Source organism: Nansenia antarctica, assembly GCF_963989245.1.
Source record: "Nansenia antarctica genome assembly, chromosome: 7".
Classification (NCBI taxonomy): domain Eukaryota; kingdom Metazoa; phylum Chordata; class Actinopteri; order Argentiniformes; family Microstomatidae; genus Nansenia; species Nansenia antarctica.
The window spans coordinates 13,524,508-13,552,307 of record NC_137677.1 but is presented as its reverse complement, the minus strand read 5'-3'; the positions used below and the strand labels follow the sequence as shown (position 1 = coordinate 13,552,307).

General features: G+C 43.9%; 1 protein-coding gene across 1 annotated transcript; it reads right to left on the bottom strand.

Annotated features, from left to right (window-relative positions):
- Positions 1–605: 605 nt before the first annotated feature.
- btbd8 (BTB domain containing 8) lies at positions 606–27,323 on the bottom strand (the record flags this gene model as incomplete). The annotated part of the gene is made up of 19 exons (XM_080536576.1): positions 606–1,218; positions 3,633–5,621; positions 5,724–5,860; positions 6,218–6,305; positions 7,393–8,008; positions 8,443–8,550; positions 8,827–8,888; positions 10,059–10,188; positions 11,370–11,543; positions 11,677–11,859; positions 13,488–13,590; positions 15,896–15,984; positions 16,611–16,707; positions 17,053–17,133; positions 18,597–18,686; positions 22,100–22,217; positions 22,845–22,960; positions 26,115–26,291; positions 27,217–27,323. 19 exons carry the CDS (start codon positions 27,321–27,323, stop codon positions 701–703), a joined length of 4,983 nt encoding a protein of 1,660 aa, XP_080392702.1. The 3' UTR covers positions 606–700.
- Between the last annotated feature and the right edge of the window lie 477 nt (positions 27,324–27,800).

Here is a 27,800-nt window from a genome sequence, read left to right as displayed (position 1 = left end):
GGCGATGTGCTGTGCCTATGCTGTTCCTCAGTCCAGCACGCTTCATCATCCCCCTTCTAAAACTGCCATCCCCCCTTTTCATCCCTTATGTCATTTTATCAATGAACATGGTATTACTGTTATTTCAACACTGAAACCTCTTTCACACATAGTTCCCTGTAACTTCAATGGAATCCTAATCTGTGCCGTCCAGGCATTTTCGCTGTTCACTCATGATGCCTCATTGTACTATGTATATTTGTTATATGGTTCAGTTGAATTAAAATGTTCATGAAAAAAGTATCAACCAATGAAGGACACTTTGTATTCAGAACCACATTTTTATTAACCATGAATTGTAATTCTAACAGAACAGACCAATACATGGTCTCTAATTTCTGAGAAAACCATCATCATCATGAGTAGTGAGCCATGAGAAAGAAATATGTTTTCCTTTTTTCTATGAAGGTTTAAGCAACATCAAGTAAACATACAAAAATGTCTTCATGCAAAACAGCCCATTTGTGTCTAAATGCTCCGTTCATAAATTACCAAGTACCTTTTAACTTCCACTGCAGCTGAAGTTAGTCCACAGAGTTCATAAAAAGAAGACAATCAATAAAGAGGGGAAAAGAATGCCATTAGGGTAAGACAGAAATGTCGTCGTTGCCAAGTTGAGAGAGAAGGTGATAAGCTCCCTGATGGTGTCTCCTTCATGCCGTCAGTGATGTGTTTCCAGTTCCACGATGGTCCATTCCCCCTGTGGGGAGGCAGCGTCCTCTGGGGAGAAGCTGGTCACAGTGATGCTGGTGGTCGAGTCCTCCAGTGGCGAGATGAGCTCCGCCCAACGTTTGAAGGTCTCTTTCTCGTGTGGCAAGAAGGCCTGCAAGTCTAGACAGTCACGTGACAGGGATAGCGTCTGCTTGATCAGGTACTGGGCCAAGTTTAGATCCTCAGGGACAGGGTTTATGAAGCCAAGGCTGGACTCCTGGTCTGAGAGAAGCTGCTTGAGCAGGCTCCAGTCCCCTTCAGCAAACTTACTGCTCTCGTCATCCTCATCCTCCTTTTTTTCCTTCTCTTCATCCTCCTGTCGAAGCTGTTTCTGCTGCCTGTCCTTGTCCAAGCTGATGTGCTCAAAGACTTCTCCCACATCCATCTCGTAGATGGGAGAGAGGGCTTTGGATGGGCGCCGGTCATGTGCGCAGGTTTGATCCAATCTGTCACAACCATCAATGTCCCCTAAAAACAATTGACAATACTGCAGAATGAACCAAAACGATTCAGCTTTCCATAGTTTTTCTTATTGCACAGGCATTCAGAGAATGTTCTAGTCACTTTCAATAACTTCAACACATAGATGACTAAAGTTTCACCCTTAATGCAACTGTGCCCTCTTGAATAACAGGGTTAGGCCTTAACTCTATTTTGTAGCAATAGAGGGGGGAGCGATTTCACCATTGGTGCTCACTAAAAAGGTCACAGTATGGACCAATGGAATGATATTGTTGATATACTGGACAATCAATTAAGTAGCTCCAAAGTCACCAGCAGCACTGACCTGGACTTTGGGTGACAAGGATGGACAGATGCCTTAAAGGTGATGCACAGAGGGATGCTTTTCTGGATGTGTCTCTTTTATCCACCAGTATCAAATACAGTAAGCCATGCATAGCCAGCACCAGTTAACTGCATAACTCCGTTGGCTCAGGCACCAGTAACATGGTTTCAGATTTACGTGCAGGTCTTCCTTTAACTAATGAATGCATTGTATAGATTTAAATATACTTTCACCAAAACCTAAATGCAGACAATAACGATTTATGTAGCAGCACAAAAGGAGGTACATCACTCATTTTCTTTGACATTTGTTTCTTAATCGTATATACAGTTTATTTCCTAATTGTATATACATTTTATTTTCTATCATCAACAGAGCTTCAATATCATTGTAAAGAAGAGAGGCCCAAGCTGGCAAAATATGATAACATTAACCACTTATTGCTGTTGACAGCGGACAAGATTTACATATTTGCACTGGGATAGACCCTAGGTAACGGTTCAAGGTTTTGCTGCATCTTATGAGAGTGAAAAAAGAGAGACATAGCAGAACTATGGAGGATTGTTATAGAAAACACATCACGTACAGAGCAGGCTACCAGCACTACACACAGTCTATTGAATTAAACCAACACTACAAAGTATAAACTATTATTGTTGAGATGATCAACAACTAACTAGGAACACCATAACATGGATGACAAAAAGAAAATTAAAACAGAAAAAAGTACACACACAAACATATTGGATGGATTAAAAGAAAGACAAACAACTAATTATTTCTAATATTGGCATGCAAGTGCTCTGATGAGCAGACTGAGAAACAGATAGGTCTAAGATTATCATACAAAAAGAAAATAAAACAAACTGAAAAGGTTAAGGACAAGTAAATTGTCATACACCTTTCTCAAAAGCAATCTGGTCGTAGTGACAGCTCAGTGTGGTCCATATTGTTCAGATGTTTGAAATCCCCTGAATCAACTTGCCACTGTGCATATATGTAATTTGATTTCATAATAAAAATCATAGGTTGCTTGTCTTTTGTGTAAACACAAATTATAAAGAGGTCTCAATAAATAATATCAGCAGTGGCTTAAAAAGTCTCAATGCTGTTTCATTTCATGGCATAAAAGAAACAATGTAAATCATTGGATATTTTTTTTTTTGTTTGTTTATGTACATCAAAGTGCATTGGTACAACTACCGTCACATGCCTAGTCACAAGGCAGATGGTTTTAACCAGCACATGGCGTAGTGCTTGACACTTAATATTTTAGTATCAGTTTTTATGAAATGTACATTGCTTTTTACCCTTGTCATATGTAAACTGAGTGAACAAGGGCTGAGTGCCTCCCAAAAAATAGGTAGTTCAGTTGTTATAAATGATTATAGCTAAACTGCTCTTGCAAGTGTTTTGATAGACCAATCTCCATCTTTAAAAGGATATTGGTGTTACAAATTCAAATTCTGGGATCCGTTACACAGATGGATGCTTATCAAATGAAAACAAGCTTTTCAACACAGTCTCCAAATTGTGATGTTCTGGGGGATTGTTTCTGCAGACCAGGAAATACGGTCTGGGGATCTAATTATCTGACTATCCAGTTTGACCACCGGTCTTGATGTAAGATACGTCAAATATTTAAGATACGTGGTGTAACAGTTATGTGAATTATGACTTGCATCTTGCGACATAGTTAATGCAGTATCGACTGGTTAAGTTATGAGATGTTCTGCCTTCCGTATTTACTTGCCTGTATACCGATAGTTAGATATAGTTAGTATTTTTTGGTCTGCAGAAACGATCTCCCAGAACATAACCATTTGGAGACTGGGTTGAGCTTTTAGCTATGGACATAATCTGTGATGTCAATCAATCTATTTGAATTTGAACTAGTAAGATCATCTGTCTAATATCATTTTCATGGGAAGGTATGGATTATGTGTTAAATGCAGATGAATAGTCTGAGCATCAGACCAGGGAGATTGTATCTTGCAGTGGGGTGAACTACCTATGCCTTCACTGATGGAGTTTGGGGGGGGGAGGATGGGTTTGGCTTTGGGGGTTTAGGAGGGGTCCGTAGATTATACGTTACCTGCTGGGGATTGTGCAGCATGGGCAGGAGAAGACTCTTGTGTCAGCTGAGGCTCATTTAAGTCTAGGTGTAAATCAGCTCTCTTGCTGTCTGCAGGCTTGGCCGGGTTCCTGCGCAGCCCTCCGTTATGGTACTGCTCAGTGTGCCTGAGGTCTAGGTGGCATGGCCTCTCCTGGGGAGGGAGGTCACTGGTGTCAGGGTCCAGGGCTTGGCAGCTAGGCTCCACTTCTCCGCTGGTCGATTTGCGCTCCTCCTCTCCCGGAGGTTCCTGGATCTCTGTTAGGAAAATGATGGATTTGGATTCCTGCTCGTTGCTGCGTTGTTGCTGCTGCTCCTGAGATGTGCTTTCTGGAAGGACAGGCAGGTGGTTCTGGTGCGCGAGTGTGTGAGAGACGGAGTTGGATTGAGGGGCCGTAGGGTCGCTTTCGAAGACGTCACTGGGTGTGAGGTGGTTATCGGGTTGTTGGGGCGGGGTTTGGACCCCACCCTCCTCTGAGGCCAGCTCCTCACACTCGTCCACAGAGAGCAGCACAGAGCGGCGGAAGTTCGAGGCGGAGTGGAAGTCGGGCTGCTCGTTGTCCTGGTCGCCGCCGTCCTCAAAGGCCAGGTTGACGATGCCCTGGAACTGGGGCGAGGGGTCAGCAGGAGGCAGTGGGACTTGGCCAGGAAGCACCTCCACCTCGGATCTCTCATCCTCGGTCTCTTCTTCTTCCTCTTCTTCCTCCTCCTCTTCCTCAGATGAAAAGAGCTGGTGGTCAGGGACGCTCTTCACCGTGACGGTGGTCTCCACCTCGGAGGGCTCCTCCTCTACGGGGACCTCATCTCTGTGCAGCCAGGAGCGGGGCCGTCGTCTCGCTCCCTCGTCCTCGCTGGTGGTCTCACCCTCGCGGCCACGGAGCCTCACCTCCACGCGGAGTCCGGCCCCGCCCTCGAGGATCTTCAACTCCTCGGGGGTGCTGGTGTCGCTGCTGCTGCGACCCAGGAAATCGTGGCAGCGCATAGTGCCACACTTGGAAGAAGAGCCACCTCGCTCGTTGGAGCAGTCGTCGTCCTGGGAGCCTCCTGCGTCGTAGTCCTCGGAGCGAGGCTTGATGTCGTCTGAGGAGGTGGTGGCACTGCCAGACTCGGACTCTGGGCTGACTTGGTGATGGAGCCCACTCCAGGAGTCTTCCAGCGGTGTGTCTGTGCTGCCCAGAGTGTCCAGGGGAAGGTCTGTGTCTTTGGGTGCATTTAGAGAGTTGAGCTCATGGACCTGCCCGCTGCACAGGTAGGCAGGCAGGGCAGAACCTGGGGTGTGTTTACCTGCGGTCCCCTCTGTGTGCTTAGCTAGGTCTGCATTAACCACACTCACATGAGAGATGTGGTTGGTTGCTGGTGGCAGACTGGACTGAGCCCCAGCTCCTGTGCTACTAGATTTACTTGTTATTTTGGCAGTCTTCTTAGGACTGTTACCCTGCTTAGTATTCTGGGGCAGTGAGAGGGAGTCCCTTTCACTGGGAAGTGTGCCGATATGGGGGCTCTGGCGGGAGGATGCTGGCTCTAAGGTGTTCTCTCTGTGTTCTGAAAGAGAGCTCCGCTCTACAACAGCCCCAGTAACATTATGCTGGGGGTCTGCACTTTTGTCCGAGTTTTTACCATCGGTTGCCTCTTTTTCTTGAGCTGCAGACTTTTTGGAAGCGGCAGAAGAGTTTTTCACAGACCCCGCTGACTTGGGTGAGGCTTTCTCTGTAGGCAGTTCAGCTGTACTTTTCTGCTTTGGTCCTGGTTTGGCTGCTGCTAGCGGAGACTGCTTGATAGAGACGGAGGCGGCTTTTGCTGGTTTAGTGCTGGACTTCGCCAGGGCTCCGGTTGCAGGGGTGGGTTTTGGGACCTTCTTCTTGGCAGCCTCACTGGCTGCTTTGTCTGCTGCTGCTGAGACTTTGGACCCATCCTTATCCTCCTCTTTCCTGGGGGATGCATGTTTTCTCAGGGAGGATCCAGGTCTAGAGACTGGGTCAGAGAGAAAAAAAACAAAGAGAAAATATGAATTCAATACTAGCATAGTAGAGATTATAGCATTTGTTTTTGACACTGTGCAGGCCTGCCTCTCACCAGTGTTCTCCGCTGGACCAGTCAGTGTATTTCTTCCCTTGGTGTCGACCCTGAGTCCTGTTACTCCAGGTGTTGTTCTTCCTGTTGCAGTAACCTTGGCTTTACTGGTCTCCCTGATGCTTGGCTTATTTGTTGGGCTGTGATCAGTAAGACAAGACCATTTAATAAAATGGACACAAATTCCCTCGCTACACATGATGATTAAATAACAATATAATACAGGACTCATGAACAAACCATACACCATTATAAAGAATAAAGAAAAAAAAAATCACAGGTATGAAAATGTTAGTATTATACACATTTTTGTAGCATGAGAGACAGATTTCAGCATAAACTATTGTGTCTTGCATCTCTGTATGTCCTAACATCATAGACACCAGAGGGGGGCAGCAGAAGTTCAGAAGACCATTCATTCATTCATTCAAGTGTACCATTGTGGTACCATCAGGGCTGGGCTTCCAGGAGGTTCTGACTGTGGGAGCACTGCGCACCTGTTAGTCTTTGCTGCATCTGTTTTCTGTGGAGGTTTCGTCAGTGGCGATTTGGTCATAACCTTGGCCTGGGTTTTTGGCTTCATACCTAAAAACAGGATAGAGAATCACTGCTTTAACTGTGGTTTGAGTATATATGGTATTTTTTAGCATTTCACAAAAAATGCCATTAGCTACACAATTCGCAAAGAAAGATCTTGATAGCATAATGTACATATATAAACACACTCATTATAACTCTGAAAACAAACTGCTACTTATTGATGGAAAATGAGAAAACAAGGTAAAGAGGAACACAAAATCATCTACCTGTACAGCTTAGTGGGAATCAATACAGGGCTGGCATACACTAAACACAGTAAAAAAAATGCTCCTAGTTTTCTTGAAATCGTCAAATAAAGTACACACATTTTCCATTGTAAGAAAGCTGACAAAGGGAAGTCAAAAACTGACAAACATACAAAATTAGGGCCGGCAATTCATAATCTGGGAGCTAGAGGCTTATAGTGTTGCAGGCCAAAAAAGATCTTAGATCTTGAGCAGAGTAAATGGATGAAGATGGATAGGGATGACTGCATTCGTTAGAGGGAGGCAGAGCATATGGCCCCGTCTCTCTTTCTCTTTTGTATGAGTAGGAGGGACAGCTGAGGCCCCCCAATTCACCAGAGGACACTGCTATCAGATTTATACACACCCACACACATCCCAAACCAGAATACACTATCACCACAGAGACTGTGACCAGACTAGGGATGGAGAAGTAATTGGTCACACTCCTGGCCTCAGTGTAAAGCCTTTGTGATGGGTGTTGACCTTCAGCTCTGTTTCCTCGGCTATGTTTGTATTATCACCACACAAGCTGGGCTACCGCTGTATTGAAATAAAGGTGTGGTTCTTGATGTAATCATATTCCTGCACGACCAGTGTGCTGCATATACTGGTATTCTGTAGTGCTACTGAAATGTAATTCTCACCACTCTCCCTAGAACCCATAAGAGCAAAAGCATGTTAATAAGTCTGCCTTATTGTTCATTAAACCTGTCAGCTACTACTTGCTTAGAGATGATTTTCCAGCTATATCATATTACTAACTTAGCGATAATAACGCCGTATAATGAATCCTATGAAACCAAGAATGAGTTAATAAGGAGGCGAGTTAAGATGGATGTTAAGACCTGGGATGGAATGGCTGTTGCTGCGTGGGCTGCCGGAGCTGTTGTCCGGCGAGGCGCTGCCTGATGTGGAGGGGGTGGTGGTGCTGGGGTTGGGCTGGGCTGGGCCAGCGCTACAGTCTGGTCCCTGGGAAGGTTCCTTCCCTGCTGTGCTCTTGACTGGCTTGGCCTGGGCAGTGGCTGTGGTGCCTGGGGGGGAGGTCTTGGGCCTGGCGCCTGGGTTAGGCCTCTTGTCCTGCTCCTTGACACACTTCCCTGTCGGAGAGCTTCTGGGGCTGTTTGCAGTCGCTGCTTCCCGACGAGCCCCTGACCCTCCTGTACCGTTGAGCACTGTTTTGGCCGCGGGGGGCGCCATCTTGGCTTTGGCCGTGGTCGTGCTCCGGTCCCCTGGCTTAGCCTTCCCATACTTCCCGCTGCCGTCCCCGGGTTTGTTAGCGGCGGTCCCTCTGCCTGCAGTGGCAGGGAGCCCAGGCGCCCCCAGTCCGTCTGACTTCATAGTGGCTGATGCAGCGGCGGCGGTGGGGGCGGGAGTAGTGTTCCTAGAAACCCTCTGGGTCCTGTGCACAGGAGGGCTCTCGCACGTAGCTTCAGGTACTGAGCGGCATTTTACACTTCTGGGCTGTTTAAAATAAAAAGATTAACAAAACATAATGCATAATGCAAGAGTATTAGCAGACTGGTTGTATTAGCTAATATTTAGGAGTAGACACTCCTAACTTGTAAACAACAATATCATTGGATAGAATTAATAATGAATTACTATAAGCTGCTAATGAGCTACAGTATATAGACTGTACTCAGGCTTCTAAAACCATCCCCCCACACATCCTTCTAGGTTCTCTGTCCTGTCTTAATCAGTCACCTAAGCACAAGGTCTTGGTATTTATCATGGTGAGGGGTTACGAGGTAATTGCTTTTTTGTCAATGAAGAAATGTTAGAGTCAGCAGCACATCGCAGGGTCAACAAAGCAGAACTGGGGAGAGAAAAACGTCCAGCGCCCAGCTCTGGATCAGAGCACTTCCTGTCAATATCCATCAGGTTGTTGTGCCAACCGTAGATATGGTGCCAACGCCTACGGAGGTGGGCGGGGCTTCTCCCAGCCACTCCCACCACACGTGGGCCGACACTCCTCTTGTTCCCCTCAGTGAGACAGGCCTCAACTGGGGAGATCCATTCATAGATTCAATAGTCCCACAATGTACTTCTCCCTGGCTGTGGTGAGATGACAGTGCACTGATTACAGTGCTTCTAATGGCCTCCCTTTCACTATAATGACAGTCATTCCACGTTTCACTATAGTCCATCCCATGTTTCACTATAATTACACAAGTCATTCGAATACATGGGTTCCATTGTGTTATAAACGGGCCCATATAATCCAACAGAGCTTGTGTTAAAAAAATAAAATAAAAAAGCCAAAATGAAAAAACACTTACCTGTGAGCTGGAGAATACAGGTTTTTTACCAAGTCTTCTACTGTCTCCTTTATCAAGAGCAGCTATGGGAAAGAAGGAGAACACATACTAATTAACAACTCGTTCTAAACGTAAAACCTACAGTACCCTCACTTTGACCAGTTCATGCATAAAACAGGCTGCATGGTTCATCGTCTTCCGTCTTTCATTATTAATACAAGCAGCATCCAATTTGGCGACGGTTGCTATTAATTCAATCAAAATTCCCCCAATAAAATACAATTAAGAGACGGTCATTGAAGGCACAAGACTGTGAGAGACCAGCATAACCAATGTGTCTGTTACATTGCTGCCTTCCATATCGTCATGAACAGGCGTGAAACATTGGGGGTAAATAATGATTTACTTATTCGTTTATTTATTATATGAAAATAATGATCTGGAAGCTTTCATATAATCAATGAGGTGTCAGTCAGTGGTGTCTGGCAAACGAGAAAAGTCTCTTCGAGCCCATCCGTTTTCCTAGAGAAGCTGAAAAATCAAGACTAAACCTCAGCCCTCTGAAAGAACATAGCTTACTGTATATGTGGGAATACAGTGTGATGGTATCAATGTTTATTGTGTATAAACAGTGTAGTTTTGCATTACTTGTATGAGCTGGGTTCTATGTGTAAATGGGGGGAGGTTCCAGTGGTAAAGAATGTCAGAGGGATGCTCAAACCCAGTCAAATAAATTATTCATGCAACGCATTTCAACACATCAACACAAAACACCGAAAAACACAGCATGTTATTCATTTTTCTGTGTAGTCGTGTAATTGTGTGTAAACCCACAAAGGAGGAATGTAACCTTCCACCCCCTCCGCATTGACACACAGAGCATGCATGCTGAGTCTGGCGCATTTTTGCATGTTAGCTTTGGAAGGTTTTACTATTTAAGCCAACTAAAATGTTGATGCAAGATGCAGCTAAGATGTAAAGATGGCCAAACAATAAGATCTCCAAGTGGCTCTGCAGCTGTGTCTGAAAGCAGCCATTGATTGTGAGATACTAGCCAGCAGCGGCATACGCTTCAGGGGGCTCTGGCTCCCTCTCTAATGATGCAGAGCCATTGCTTCATCACTACACTGGGTTACAAAAACACACCCTGCAGCCTGAACATGCCATCTGAGCAGAGAGAGAGACAGAGCTCTGCTGGGCACAGATCCAGTAAGTAAAGTAAAGCCTCCCAGATCAAAGATGTTTCCCCTTACCTGCCAGTATCCTCTCTCTGTGCTTGGACGGCAGGGTCTCCCATCCCCGCGTGTGTCGGACGGCATAAAAGGACTGGAGCAGGAAGGTCCACAGCCTCACGCGCAGCACACAAACCTCTTGCCTGAACGGCTGGCGAGAATGAGAGAGAGAGGGAGAGAAGAGGAGGGGGGGGGGAGCAGGGAGGAGAGGGAGGTTGAGAATGAGAGAGCACAGGCGAATCAGCAGCTGCTTTAAGGACCCATCGCCATGGCAACCAGTTACCCCCCTTCCACCCACCCACCCACCCACCCCCCCTCCCTCCACCTCACTCTCTCGTGCAGAATCCTACTTGAGCTCCCTTGAGCTAAATCGATGATGTCACCAACTGCCATGCATGCTTCTGCCTGCTCGTCTAAACGTTTTAGAAAACAGAGCTTGGGGGTGGGGAGGAGCTCTCTCTCTCTCTCTCTCTCTCTCTCTCTCTCTCTCTCTCTCTCTCACTGTCTCTCTCTCTCTCTCTCTACCCCTCCCTCTCTCACTGTCTCTCTCTCTGCCTCTCACGCCCACTGGGGCAAGCTGGGGGGTGGGGAGGAGCTCTCTCTCTCTCTCTGATTCTCTCTCTCTCTCTCTCTTTCTCTCTCTGTCACTGTCACTGCCTCTCTCTCTGCCTCTCACGCCCACTCACTACCGGACACAGAGGCAGATTAGAGAAGGCCACTCCCCTGCCGCCTGGTCTCCCTAGTCTCTCACTGTAATCCACCCTGCCTGTATTCCTGCGTGATTTAGCCCAGGCCTGCATTCAGCTAGGCCACATTGCCCTGTGAGTAATCAAATAGAACATAAACATCTCTGTTATTTGACCAATGTGTGTGTGATAGCGAGAAAGTGGGGGAAGAGATCAACAGGGTATGTTTTCTGACAGAAATCCCCTTGGTATTATATCTTTAGAAATAGAAATGCTTTCAGAGAGTCAAACAATTAAAATATAATTGTATAGAGTGAATGCTGGCAATAAACATTTTGCAATTCCAGACATAGAGATCAGAGATATACAATAAACAAAGAAGCCTATTCAATCTGTTTTGAGAGCATTTCACACTGGAGCTACTCATAATATCCCTGAACAATGTTTAAATGTGAAATGTAGCACAGAGCATGGGGGTGGATGGGGTCAACAGACAGAGGGGGGGGGGGCAGTCCCAACCATACAAAGTGGTGGAGGGCTCTGTACAGTAATGTAAGTTGTCTATGTAAAGAGAGCTCTACAGAGAGAGGGGGGGGGGGGGTCTGTGGAGAGTTCACAAGACAGGCCTTTTTTTTTTTTTCTTTACCTCCTCTTCCCTTTGGGCATCGGCAACCTCCAAGGGCGAGCCCTCGTCTACCTCGTCTCCACACAGGTGGTCCACGGCCATGAAGAGGTCGCAGCAGTTCTCCACCGTCACCCCCTCCCTGATGGCCGAGCACAGCTTCTTCAACAGGGTGGGCTCCAGGGTGAACTCCTCTCTCTGTCAAACAACACAGCACAGCACAGGCACAGCACAGCCTGAAAGAAAGCCATAACGACAGCCAAGCCGACGCACTTAACTGTTACAGGTTTACCCAGGTTGTTTTTGGTTTTCAAAGGATGTGTTGTCTTACCCTGCAGAGGCTGTGGAAGGCAGACGTGTGTGTGACCTGGGCCAGGTGGGTGACGATCACACGCAGGCACTCCTCCTGCAGCTCCGTGGCCAGAACCACCACCTGTTTGGCCCACTTCACCTCCGGGAGGCTGCCCATCAGCTGCTCGCTGCCCACCAGCAGGGTCACCACGTTCTGCACCGTCTGGGTCGGGTACAACAGTACATTACTATAGATAGCTCTGGTGTACTATAGTCATTACTATAGACAGCTCTGGTGTACTATAGTCATTACTATAGATAGCTCTGGTGTACTATAGTCATTACTATAGATAGCTCTGGTGTACTATAGTCATTACTACAGATAGCTCTGGTGTACTATAGTCATTACTATAGATAGCTCTGGTGTACTATAGTCATTACTATAGACAGCTCTGGTGTAGCCTTATTGCAGAGCTCTCTCACAAATATACATGAAAGTTACACACTCACACTTTCACTATCTATATTAGAATTCAGCTTCAAACCTGGGTTGGTTATTTGAATTTTTTAGTTAACCTTTATTTTAATTTTTTTAAGTCGGGGCAGTCCCACTCATATTTTTCGTTTTATCGACAGATACAGTAGAGATTTTAGACAGGAAGGATGGGTGAGAGAGAGGAGGGATGACATGCAGGATATGTCCCCGGCCGGAATCGAACCGGGGACCTTGCGGCTACATGGTCAACGCTTAACCCGCTACGCCACCTAAGCACCCCAGTTAACCTTTATTTAACCAGGTAAGACGATTAAGAACAGATTAAAGACACATTAAACATGACAAGACAAAACAGAGCAGAGAACAAGTACAGTTGCAAGCCAAGGACAAATCAGACCAACAAACAATCAACAGCAGGCGAGCAGGGGACAGGTCCTAGTCTAGAAACAATTGCACATGTCGTTAAAAGACTGAAATTATGATTTACCCATTACAGACTGTGATATGGGGAAATAATGATTTACCTATTACGGACTGTGATATGGGGATGAGCAGGATGAGGTTTGTGGAACGGGTATTGTAAGCAGCGGGTGCATGTTGCAGCAGACTACACAGATAGGGGTAATATTGTAACAGTACAGACAATTGCGCCATGTTTACGCCATGTTTACGTGACACACATAATCAACCGTATTAGACACAAAACGTTTGATAAAGTCTGCCGTGCTCTAACATTGCTCCAAGTAAGGAAGAAAAGGCTGTCTGGCCGTTGAATCCAAAGAAATATTTTGGGTGGTGCAGCAATAAGGCACTGGGAATATTCATATATACTGTATGTCATATATATATAACATATATTTGACCTAGCACCAGTTGGGAATGTGCATAAAACTTTTCAACACTTCTGTTCATTTATATTCATTCATTTAATTGATTATACTATTGTTACAACCCAGCCAGTTAATCAATGGATGGGAAACCCAGAGTTACGCATGTGCTGTAGAGGCAGAATGAGCTGTGATTTACTCAAGGAAAGCAGCTAGAATGCAGCCCTGGAGTCCCAAACCCCCCCCTCCCCCCAACACAACAGCGTTGAAGGGCAGCAAGCTTACTCAATTACCAACCTTGATTACCCCACAAATGTTGACATGCACATTGCCCTCCCAAATATGCTTGCCATAAAGGCCTTAGAATTGAATAAACATGACCTTTTCATTTGATTACGATGTGCAATTTCCCTTTCCTATGGAAAACAGACAGGCATTGACGTGGAAAACAGGATGTGTGTGTGTGTGTGTGTGCGCGTGTGCGTAGGCCGGGTCTCTTAGATGCTGATGCTGCTGTGAGGAACCCACCATGGCTCCAGTCACTGCAGTCAGACAGCTTTTCTGGAGCTCATACGGCAGGAAGGCAAAGTTCCTCTCCGCCCAGCTCTTCACATAGTGCTCAGCCACCCACCTGGAAACAAACACAGCTCCGCTTAAATAGAGAACCCGTCACTTCCGCCTACCTTCTACTACGGCTCTATCGGTGTAGATGCGCTCCTTGTTAGATAGGCCGTTTGAAGAGCTGCCTGACAGTTTATCCAGACAACTTTATCCATTGATATATACCGTAGCTAACTATGTACTGAGGCTGAGAGGCTCTGTATGTATTGGGTGGGATAAGGTTGTAGTGAGTGGGGGAATTCATTTGAATAGGGGATTCAGTGAGAGTGCTTTACAGCAGTAATTCAGGTCAGGTCTGTGACCGTGACCACTTAACCATCCTTAAACACACTGCTGACAAACTTTACGCAAGACACATTCATTAACTTTGTTGGCCCGATTGCTTGGGAACTGCAGCCAGGAGTACAGTCCCAAAGACTGTTGGGCATGGCTTCAAATACATATTCAGTCTGCTGTTCAAAATCTTGCCATGCCATGCACGAAGAATGTTTTAACGAAGGCACAACACAACCAAATGGACGAGATTCGGTCTCACTTCTGAAGTGGAGCTGCTATAGTAAATGTGACACTCTGTCCCTCAGTCCCCCCGGCCACAAGGCACTGGTCAGTGACGCTCGGCTGTGAGGAGCCTGGAGGACGAGAATGTCAGAGCAGCGTCACATGACATGACATCAAACACTTCCCCCCTCTGTGGTGGCAGCAGTCCCCGCACACAACATCCAAAAACACTATCCTCCTCCTGACCTACATTCTCTCACTCCTCTCTGCCTGTTTAACGCAGGGAGAGCCATTATGACCAGAGAGCCTGTAGACAGGCAGTGTGCAGAATGGGATATGTGACTTGGATAGTGTACTGTCATTCTCAACACTTGAAACCAGCATGTTTATGTGTCGTAATGCATGAATGGCTAACGATTAGGGTGCATTCACACCTGTCATTTTGTCCGATTCAAACTGGTTCCGATTCATAATTTGTTACAATGTTGCACTTGGACCTGGTTCGATTGGGGTTCACACTGCAATCTTGACAGAGTAAACAATCTTCAGGTCTGCTGTGGTTCGGAATACGCCCTCAACACCACGTGCTTGCTAACAGTTTTGTGATTGGTCAGAATTTGCAACTTTTGTTGATTCTCTATTCTCATTTTCTGTTAAAACGAAACGACATAATCGTGACCAGGTTATCAGAGTTACAATAGAGTTATCATTAGTTATCAACTAATGTTCACATGCATTGATAATGAGATGGATTATACAGCTATTGGCATGAGTGTAAACTCCCTGCAAGCCGATTTATCTTAACCATCGGAGCAAGGTAAGCCATTTCCCTTGCTTAACATCTACCTGGGTGCTGTCATCTAACCCTGAGCTAGTCTATACACCTGTGTCCGGCCTCGGCCCTGTGTGGGAACGAGCCCATTGGATTGCAATGTACACTGTTAGAAATAATCATTGGGAATAAATCTATGTCTTATGTTTGACCTGTCATCTATTTTCAGTGTTTTATTTTCATATTATATAGTGTGTTTAACAATAACAATAACAATAACCCAAAAGTTGATTGTGTGTTTCGACAGTGCAGGGTACAGCAATTGAGTTGTATTCGGGTTTGTGGGTAACGTGCGTTCTCACTGCAAACGAATCGCTCCGTGGAGCGATAGCAAGCGGCCCGAGACAGCCCCTCTAGGCGGACTGAGTCCGGTTGATTTGCTCCGGAGCAGAGTGCGATCGCTGTGTTCACATAATGCCCAAACAAACCGAATTAGAGGGGAAACACTCCCTGATTTCGACCAACGAGCTAGGTGTGAACGCACCCGCAAACATATAGGTACACATACACCCGAATGCATGAGCTATTTCTTCACAGGATTACCATGCAAACTTCCCATTGTCGTTGTGTTTGTTTTGTACTGCCAGATACTGCCAGCTAATGAGGCTAGCCCTAAATGACCAGATTCCAACCCTTTGGTCATAATTATTTCTAACAACATAGCTTTGTTTTCAGCATTAAGTGAATTTAATTAAATGTTCAAAGGCCTAGAAGCTATTACATACCTATCCTAAATATCCTTATACTATCCTTACATATATATATATATATACCTTTTATCTCAAATGAAATAGCTTACGTCTTTGTTTTCTCTTCTCACTAATTGTTATGCTTTAAACCAATAAGCTATGGTGAGGGTTTTAATAGAAGCCCTAGATGGGTTTCCTCCCTCACCTGCAGTTTTTATCCATTTTATTCTTTCACATCATTTATTTATGTGTGCGAATAAATACAATACAATACAATACAATACAGCCACACTCACCTCAAACACAAGCTGTGGAGGCTTTGAAAGCCAAGGGAATGGGTGAGGGAGAGGCACTCAAGGATTGACTTCTGAACCCCATCAATAGGCTGTCAAAATGAAAAAAAAAAAAAATGTCTGAGACACAAATGTGCCAGGTCTACGGTGCTTTGGGTAAAGGGTCTGAGTAAAGGTCACTTTATTACGCTTGTTACAAACACATCAGAAGTCACAACTGGGTGATGCCTAACACCGGTCATAGGGACACGTTGTGAAATGGGAGTGAAAAGAACACATGATCCATAGAAAACATAGACAAATAGAGATCGGTGCCTTCTGTGGAGGCGAAACGTGCCATTTTCTATCAGTGGCACGTGATGACGTAGGAGGGAAAACGAGGGTTGCTCACAGAACAGAGACACAGCGGGACATTGTTTTTAAGGGGCCTGCAACGTACAGAACAGGCTAGTATAAATAGTCATCATCTGTTCTAACTTATTACAGATGGCTTTTACCCCTGGCACACACCAGAATGGGATCACAGGGATGTCTCTGCAGATGAAGGACTGATCCGAGAAGCACTGAAATGTTAGAGATCCAAAGAACTCAAGAATAATAAGCATATCAAAAATAGACAGGTAAAACTGTGATTTTACTTTACAGAGTGTGTCTGTTAAGACTCACACATAGTTCAGGTATCAGGACAAAACTGAACATACCCCCGGCCTATACCCACCTTGGGAAAGAAGCGACAGTAGTCCCGGGTCAAAACCATCTCCACCACGTCCTTTAGCCCCTCCAGACCCAACATATCTGCTGCCAACACCACCTGACTGGGAGGGAGGGAGGGAACAACACAGGCACAGGTAAAGTGTTCTGGTTTTTAGCTTGCGGAGAGCTAGAATCCCAGTGAAGCTCCATAGAAAGTGTCTATAATCCTATGGATAGAAGCCTGGACATGAACACTTGAACACTTGATCTTTGCACTTCATATAATTTATATTATTTATGACTCTTGCACTATGATGTTGGTTTGCACTGTCTTGTCCTGTCTTGCACCTGTCCTGCTGTAAACCGTGCTCCACTGTCCCAAACCAAATTCCTAACATGTTTACATGTCATGGCAATAAAGTCTTCTGATTCTGATTCTGATTCTGATTCTGATTCTGTTCACATACCTGGCGCTGGCTCTGGGAGGCAGGTCTACTATGGCCCCGTACATGAACTGTAGTAGGATCTCCATCTCATCTGGACCCAAGCTGAACATAACACACAACAAACAAGACGTGTGGTTAAGTAGATGTAGAACCACACATGGCATTTCTGATCACAGTCCTAGGGTGCTATAAGGACTGTACCGCAAGGGATTCTTCGATTTAATTATTAATTTATTAACATTGGTCTTCGGTTGTAACGTTGTATATCAGTCATGACGGAAATGGTTATTGTGCACCAATGTCTAAATCCAAACACTGTATACATGTATGGAATGTATTGTGTCATCCATAGAGAGACGATGGAAAAAGAATTGTGGAACAATGGTAAAACCAGATGTTGTACAGCAAAATGTGGTAACACCATTATACCATGGTGGTTTAGGGTTATCATTTGATGATCAACATCCAACGTTATACATTGTTTACCATGGGTTGAAAATGACCGTCAGCATCAGACCACCTCAAAATAATAATAAAATAATAATATTCAAAATAATATTTTTTTAAATGTTGACTATTTATATAATAGTACCATAATGGTTTTCAGAAAACCAGCATTTGATGATCATCACACAACATTGTGACAAGGTTGCATGTGGACTGTGAAGGAGTTTTCTACATGTCAATATTTGACCATCATGACCCAACATTGTAACAAGGTTGACCGCTGATTCCTAAACAACGGTAATAACATTTCATTACAGTAACAGAACTTTGTTGAACATTGTTCTGTCCACAATGCCGCTAGTCCACTGCTGCAACGCAAGAGTAATAATGGGGTTCAGATTGTGTATCAGAGAAATTAGAAAACTGGGGAAATAATATTATTATCTGATGATGAGGATTTAAGAGAGCATTAAAAAGCATCTCAAGACATGTGTAGTTATTTAGCTATATTAATTTGCAGGAAATGCAGTGGTTGGGCAAATACTCAGCAGCACTAGCATGTGACTCAGGCCTGAGGGTCAAAGAGTTCCCCAGCACATCAGCACACCAGTCCTCCGTGGTGACAGAGGGTGTCGTCCCCTGTTACTCTCAGATCAGCCACCCAGGGACAAGTGCCACCGCGTGTCACCCAGAGGAGACAATGCTGCCTCGTTATTCCTGCTCTCCTCAGAAGACACATACATGTACTGTAGTGTACATCACAGTTGATATCGCTTCAAAACGAAAACCAGGGTGTACGACCTCAACGTTTGAAAATCAAAGTGATCAGGGAATTACACTGCTTCGAGAGAGCTCTGTGTGTGTGTGTGTGTGTGTGTGTGTGTGTGTGTGTGTGTGTGTGTGTGTGTGTGTGTGTGTGTGCGTGTGTGGGCAAGGCTCTGTGCCTTGATTTATTCCCAGAAACCACCGAATGAATTATTAATACACTATATACAGACTCCAATTGTATTGTTAGACAATGAGGCTAGTTTTTGTTTTGACCAGTGACCAGAGTGGAGGTGTTAGACATTTACTCTGATCATGCATAGATCCATTTGACCTTCATTGGTCCAACCTACCCCTGGAGAGTGATGCACTGTCTGGAGCTCTCCATCCAACTCCCGCTCAGCATGGCACGGAAATACTGGGAGCGCGCACACAGGATGGCCCTGGAAACACACAGAGACCACGGATCAGTTCCACCCGCGATATTAACATCTCACACCTCAGCTGGCTGGTCAGTGTGTAGTGAAGCTGGGCCCTGCAGGGGGGGCAGTCACACAGGGTATGTCAGGCTAACACGCCATCGGCAAACTTCCTGATGTGTTGGCGATGTGCGGTCACATCTACTGACGAATGAGCAGACATCAAAGAACCTAGCCTAGGAAGACTGCGTTGTTTAATGACGATTATGCCAACTGGCACTGAGATGCATAGGAATTAGTGTGAGTAGGAGCACAGTGGATGTGTCCAAGACCGTCATGACAGCAGAGTGACAGGTATCAGAGGGAATATACAGTTACCATTATTCAGTAGCTTATCCTGACATCACAAAGCCCCTATACCTATCCCCCCATTCACAGACCTCCCTCCCTCTCTCATCCCATCTCTCTTTTTTTGCTCTTACACACATGCGCTATAAATAGTGTTTTTTGGGGGGATACTCAATGCTTCTCACATAACCTGATTATGATAGTTCCATCTCACTAAGTGACTTTAGATGGCAGTGTAATCCTATGGTGGATATTCTCCTGGGTGACAGAGATTCTCCTGGTCAGATGGCTCCAACAGACAGAATAATCTTAATCTCTGGTGAAAATGAAAGACTCAGGACTGTGCATAACTATCTGTGTGGTCTGTGTGTGTGGGTGTGTGGGGGAGGGTGGTATTCTCTTCCCCCTGCAAAGAGAAGAGGAGGGGGGGTGATGAAAGTGATTGGGAGATCACACAGCTCAGCACCAGTGGCATAGAATATAGAAGAGCGCTCTGGAAGAAGCAGTGCAGCAGCCACCACTGGGCTGCCATACTGATCAGCAGAGCTGCAGAGCTGCAGAGTCTCTCTCACCACGACAACCAAAAAAGGCTTGCCCCGCGTTTATCTGACGAGACGCATTCCACTGGCTGGGTGCTCCCCAGTAACCTGGACAGGGAGAGATCCGTCTTCATAGATAATCTTCTGGAAACTAAGGTGTGGTTTTCTTTGTCTTTTTCTTCTGTATTACATTGTGGATACTGATGTTTGTTATTTATTTATTTTGGGGTGTTTCAGTATTAAGAATGGAAAATTATGTTTATTTATTTATTTTGTGTTGTATGTTGTATCAATATTAAGAATGAAAAAGTATTAGAACGGATGACACTGAAATATATGTATTAATTAATTGGAGTATATAATGTACCGGTAAGTATAATTGTTAAGTATAAACAGGGGTAGGACAGGATAAGCCTAGGCTTCTTCCTACTCCTTTTCGAACAATCGATAGGACTGTACTCTACATATTAGTTATTTATTATTTTAAATCATGTTCGAAATAAAAAGATTAAATAATTAATTAATGAATTGTTGCCGGCCTACTACTACTACTACTACTACTACTACTACTACTACTACTACTACTACTACTACTACTACTACTACTACTACTACTACTACTACTACTACTACTACTACTACTACTACTACTACTACTACTACTACTACTACTACTACTACTACTACTACTACTACTACTACTACTACTACTACTACTACTACTACTACTACTACTACTACTACTACTACTACTACTACTACTACTACTACTACTACTACTACTACTACTACTACTACTACTACTACTACTACTACTACTACTACTACTACTACTACTACTACTACTACTACTACTACTACTACTACTACTACTACTACTACTACTACTACTACTACTACTACTACTACTACTACTACTACTACTACTACTACTACTACTACTACTACTACTACTACTACTACTACTACTACTACTACTACTACTACTACTACTACTACTACTACTACTACTACTACTACTACTACTACTACTACTACTACTACTACTACTACTACTACTACTACTACTACTACTACTACTACTACTACTACTACTACTACTACTACTACTACTACTACTACTACTACTACTACTACTACTACTACTACTACTACTACTACTACTACTACTACTACTACTACTACTACTACTACTACTACTACTACTACTACTACTACTACTACTACTACTACTACTACTACTACTACTACTACTACTACTACTACTACTACTACTACTACTACTACTACTACTACTACTACTACTACTACTACTACTACTACTACTACTACTACTACTACTACTACTACTACTACTACTACTACTACTACTACTACTACTACTACTACTACTACTACTACTACTACTACTACTACTACTACTACTACTACTACTACTACTACTACTACTACTACTACTACTACTACTACTACTACTACTACTACTACTACTACTACTACTACTACTACTACTACTACTACTACTACTACTACTACTACTACTACTACTACTACTACTACTACTACTACTACTACTACTACTACTACTACTACTACTACTACTACTACTACTACTACTACTACTACTACTACTACTACTACTACTACTACTACTACTACTACTACTACTACTACTACTACTACTACTACTACTACTACTACCTCTGCACCACTGAATGACTGCACAGTGCAAACGGTTGAATGAAACACACTGCTCAGTAGGAGGGCTGTAATTCTTGTTGTAAAATGTAGAGCAAAATCGTGTAACACGGGCAGTGTCGAGTATTACTGCTTGAAAGTTGATCTGGTGAGTGTTTTCAGGTGTATGTTCAAATCTAAGGTCAACTAATACATCGCCCTGCGTCCTCATATTGACAGACACCAATAGCAAAACACCAAAGGCAAATCCGAAGCCTAGAAGGAATACTACACATTGACAGCTCTCTTATGCCTGCACAAATGATGTGACAGAACACACCTGACTGACTAGAAACAGCTGTCAAGCCAAATGTCCCATTCCTTTGGGGTACCCTAAAATAGGGGGGATATGCATAAAATGTTTTTTGTCATTTCTGAATGGTGACACATGTACACAAATGTCATCAAATAAAAGCTGATCATCTCTAACCTCATAATTGCCATTATTTGTGCTTATCCTGAGCTACATACAGCTACATAGATAGGTTATCATGTTGAAATGTAATCTATGCACAATACAGTCAGGGGTGATGTCAGGCATGATTGTAAGTAAAGCTAATATAATTATAAGATCATATGAGTACAAAGAGAGCTTCATGTGTATCACATGGAAAACTGCCCACAGAAAGTTTGAATTTTATGGGGAAATGTGGTGCTATAAATGATTCGACTTTTTAACATGCATGCCACCGTCAAACAATTGAAAGTGATACAATGCGTTTTACAAGGTGTTTATAAAAGACTGGCCAAGAATGGCATTGGTGTGTGTGTGCGTGTGAACATGGACAAATTAACCCCTAGTCCTTCCAATACCTATGACAGGAGAACACCTGGTCCCCCACTTGGATACTGATGTCACAGTGTTCCCCTCTGTGGTACAGATCCAACAGGTCTCCTGCGAGCCCTGAGGCTGGCTCCAGACCCTCAGCACCTGGGGGAAAGAGGGAGGGAGACATTTAAGGATGGATAATGAAAGATAGAAGTGTGTGAAAGTTTTAAGTGTGTAAAATGAGTGAGAGTGAAGATTGGTTGGGGGGGACAGACTGAGAAAGAGAATTTAATTGCTGAATAGACACGTAGAAAGAAAGAGAATAGTGTTTATCTCCAAACGACAATGAAGCTCAGTCTTGTCGTGACGTTAGAATTATAAGGTTCTATCTCCATTTTTGTAAAAAAAATTTTTTTTACATAATCTGATCCATTAGGTGTTTATTAATGCCTGTGTGGTGTTATTTTTAAAATGTTGACATTTTTGAGTTAGTAATTCATAAAATACTAAGGTTCCATCTCACAAAACATAATGGAATGTAAAAACGTTGACGCTCAATATCTCTGAACTGCCCTAAACGGAGATAGAACCTTATAATTCTAAGCTCATGTTGTGTTAACCACATTGTTGTTGTTATTAGCGGCAGCAACAAGAAGCTAGACGTGACTAGAGCTTGATTGGCTTATGGGAGAGATAAACAGAGCTTGTGGACCTGGAGCTGGGGTATGTCTCTAAGAGTCATGTGACCTCAGACAAACCCTCCAATCAAAACATTGCGGATCTGTTTACCTGTGTCAGTGCTAGTGGGGAGGTGTGCTGAGTCAGCAGCACTACCCTGTTCAGGATCTAAGCCCTCTGGGATCCTTCCAGCTGAGCCCATGCGCTGATCTGCAGTGTACACTCGCCTGAGAGGAAAACATCCCGAAATAGATTATTAAAACTAAATGTCTTTAAATAACTTCTGTGAGACAACAATACAGTGGAACACTGAGCAGGGGGTGTGTGAGAGAGCACACTGTTAGCACACTGATTCCTACATTGCGTCTGAAGAGCCCCAACCTGCAGATACTGCAAGACTGACAAAGGTTCTCAGTGAAGGCAGAGGAAAGAGGAGAAATACAGGAGAGATGTCCAGATGACATGTTACTTTGATAAATGTAGTGGATTGATGCACCTAAATGATTTGATTGGAATTTACACATTAGAATACAGATGTTTAACCTCCCATAGGGTAAAAATGACCTATTCTGAAATCATAGAAAATCATAATTAGAAAAAATGTTGTTTTGATACAGACATGGATCTACAGTAGCAAAGAGTTGCATACTCAAACGGTGTAAAGAAACACACACCAACACAAACCCACACACAATAAAAAAAAGCACAATAAAGCTTGTCTAATAATGAAAAAACATACCCATTAAAACAGAGGTTCTCACGCATGCATATGTAACAGGCTCTGTCTGTCTCTATACACATACCGTTAAGACCTAGCAAAACTAGTCAAATAACGACATTCTCTGCTCTGAAGCCCTGATTAAAAAGCTCACAAATGCATTTGATGAAAGGCTTGTTGTGCACACCCATAGAACATACTGATGGTTCCTAAAATATGTAATTGATGTTATTGACACAAAAGGAATGAAGCAATCTCACAATTAATTAGTTGTTCCTAATAAGATTAAAATATTCTCATGGAGCCTGCATTATGAAATAGAAAACATAGAAAACACAGAAAATATAATGAGCTTGGCGCCCCCTGTCAGAAAGCAAACAGTCCTGCAACACCAAGGCCAGATAGGCAAAATCAATAGGCCTACTTTATCAATCGAAATTGATTGGATATTGAATAATTCAATATACAATTTTGTCCGAATTTTTTCTTATTAAAGAGCCAACATTACAATTATAGAACACTTCAAGTTTCCAGTTTCAGCTAAAATGCAAATATGTCATCAACAAATCACTGAGGGTGGATTTACACCTATAATTTGGTCGATTCAGACTGGTTCGATTCATATGTTCCAATGTTGCACTTGGACCCGGTTCAGTTTGTGTTCACACTGCAAATTTGACAGAGCAAAAGATCTTCAGGTCTGCTGTGGTTCTGAATACGCCCTCAACACCATGCTTGCTAAAGGCTTGCTAAAAGTGTTGTGATTGGTCTGAATTTGTGTCAATCAACTTTTGAGAACGCTATTCTCATGTTCTGACAGAAAGACATAATTGTGACCAGGGGGGTATTCCACGTACCGTGATTAAATCTGATCCAGGTTGCCTGAACACGGCCTTTATTTTAATCGCCGATATACTAATCAACGTGGAATACCCCCCAGGTTATCACATAGTTTACCATCAATGTCTAATGTTGACATACTTTGTTAATGAGACGAATTATATGGCTATTGGAATTAACGTAAACTTCTCGCAAGCTATATTAACGTGAGGGCATGGTGAAATAGCATTTTGAGTATTCTTAATGGAATCTAGGATCCGATATGATCGATTGTCACACAGGGATGAGCAAAGCATTGTCAATCATTATTAATCATGAAAAGTCTGTTGGAGTCAGATATAACGACTGTTAGAAATAATCATTGGGAATAAATGTATGTCTTATGTTTGACCCTTCATCTATTTTCCGTGTTTTATTTTAATATTATATTGTGTGTTTGACAATAAAAAGTTGATTGTGTGTTGAAGTTTCGACAGTGCAGGGTACAGCAATTGAGCTGTATTCAGTTTGTGGGTAACGTGCGTTCTCACTGCAAACGAATCACTCCGTGGAGCGGAGACCACCTTGTCTAGGCGTAGGCCTGTAACAATTCAACATTTTTCTGAACAATTAATTGTCTCAGAAATACTTAGAATCCTATTCTAACATCTTATCACTATTGCGTATGTAGCTTTCGGACTAGGCTATACTACAGGATGGTATGTATCTGTATATGTAGTGTCCGAGGAGAGTCCAAACTCTCTGGATTTGTTATGTAAAGCGAGTACGACGCATCCCCAAATGGAACTCTGAAAGGAGCCTTCTGAAAGTAACCGACACCGGATCTTGAACGAAACGCGCATTCCTTTTTTTTTTTCTGATTTTATCCCCTTTTTCACCCAATTTGGTAGCCAATTGAACCCAACCTAGCATTCAATTATCCCCTGCCTATTGCGTAGGATCCGCCGCACGACCCCGTGGCCGGCAGTCCCAGAGGAGGGCGCCAGGCAGACTAGCTGACTGGCTCCTCGAGCCCAGTACCGTTACTCCAGCACCAGACGGGGGCGGTGTTGCGCGACGGATCCTTGTCCGGAACTACTCCTATACCGCCCTCGGGAGCGGCCGCCCAATATGTCGCTCCCCGTGTGTGCCCCAGCCATATCCGGATCTGGCGAGCTGGGATACGATCCCAGTCCCCGGTGGGCAACTTGCACTAGTGGCCAGTGCTTAGACTGCTACACCACCGCGGGGCACCGAAACGCGCATTCCTGCGGGTTTGCAGATGTTGTGGGAATTAACGTTGACGGGGATTAAAGGCAGTGTTGGGGGATTAACGGCAGTTCGGTTGTGTACTTGCCTACACCGTCATTCATCGTGTTTTTTTCATCAATCATGAATTTGAGTTTGATTACAATATCACCGTCGAGGCTGGTTTAGACAGGTGTTCTTTTGGTGTAGGTGTTCTTTTGACCGGTAGTGTACGTTTTGAAGAATTAGGAGAATGTCCAAAACCACTGAGGCTCTTGGCGATCAGTCTAAATTGTCAAGATAGCATTGTCTCATAGAGGAGTAGTAACCTAGAACTGTATGTCGAGGATTTAGGCTAAGTAGAGTAACAGCACTGAACTGACAGAGGGGGACACAGTGCCAAACCCCTTAAATATCATTGTACACACATACCCACATGCACAACAAAAAGTGAAAGGTATATTTTGATGTATCTAAACCAGCTGGAGTATATGGTGTCAATTTGGGTGAAAACATGTTTGCTCTATTGCAGTGTGCCAGTATAATACACACTACAGTGTACTGACATCGGGAAAAAAACACATTGTTAAGTGTACCGGATTAAGTCTTTGAGCTCTGTGCAGTCATAACCGGGCAGCTGAATAGTGTCGAGGTCTCTGTGGGCACAGCTCAGGATGTGTGGAGCCCTGGCCAGCAGAACAGCTCTGTGGACCCGTAGTGTGCTGGACCCCACACACAGTGTGACGTCTGCCTCCAGCTCCTCCAGCAGTAGCCTGGAAATTAATATATTGTTATTACAGGGACAAAACATTTTTACATTCATACATATACATTTTTACATTGCCAAAATGTCAAGTAGGCCTATGTGTTGAGGATAAATGTTAAGTTTGAATATACACTGAATATCCTATGGTTAATGGGGAGGTCATTAAGGCCTTGATGTAATAGGATATGATAATTAACTTGTAACATTAATCAGCTTCGGCTTTGTGAACACCAGCAAAGCCCCAAATCATCCCTCCTCCTCCTAGTCCTCTTCACCATAATTTCCCTCTCCCATTCTCCCTCTTCCCACCTCTTCACTCCCACTTCTATGACTGAACTAGGTGACCCAGAAATCAGTCAGCCTCAAGTCAACTGGACTGTTTGAAGACCGTTGCTAATGTAACCATCTCATTGTACAGCCCTCAGACAGGCAGTGTGGGTCACCAGAATAGGAAGTGGGTCACCAGGGATGGACAAGGAGGAAAATGTACATTTCCACCTTCTAGTTTAACCCTTTGTTGTATTTGAACATCAGAGAACATGAGCAACATTTGTCTAACCAACCAGCAGATGGCCCTAATGGTTCATATATCACCAAGAGTACCAGCCAGAGGGCAGCATTTGATTCAATACATGTTTAGGGGGTAGCTATATAACTAGGTATTGGGTCAGTGAAGGAGAAAGATGGCTCTCTACATCTGAATGGCCAGTGTACTGTAGGCCTAAAATGCTAACCAAAGAAATTAATGAAACAAGTTTACCCAGACCCAAGCCCCTCAGGAAGATGTTGTCAGAAAGATGTCAGGTTCAGGGGTTGAAAGGGGGTGTGTTTGTTACAGAACAAAGCTTACACAATAAGGCTTTGACACCTGACATAGTTAGGTAGACGTGTCTGATTCCATGGACAAATGTTATTAATCAGGCCTGACTTACCTGTGAAGATCTGCAGATATTGCTGACGCTAAACATCTCTTGAGATGGCTTCTGGACTTTCTCTCCTTTGCTTGAAATTCTCGTGCTGCATTCTCCGTGTTGATCATAGTGTTTCTGTTCTCCTGAAACTGAGATTTTCCAGCCTTAAAAATCCACTCGATTCTTCTAAGTGCAGTTCAGCACTTTTTGGTGCTCCAAATCCAGGGGGACAGAGAGGGGAGTGGGAGTGTCATCATCCACTGACCGATGTGTCGGCTAGCTTAAGCTTGATAGCATTTTGACCATGTCACAATTGCCTTATCTTACCCAGTAACACGGACAATAGACCCATTAAGCCGAACTGAACTTTACCCTGCTCTGTCAGACAATACAAGCTCCCCCGATTTCAGTTGGACAACCTTGTACTGTACATCAGTGGTAGCTTAAAGAAAATAGCTCAGTTGTTGGAACACAGATTCAATTTGTTTCTATGGGTCCACCTGGGTCCAATATATATGGACCCACACACCTAAAATAACAGTAATTGTACCGACAGTGACAGTGTCAAACAGTTCTTTTACTGCCCAGAAACGGAGCGTTTAGTT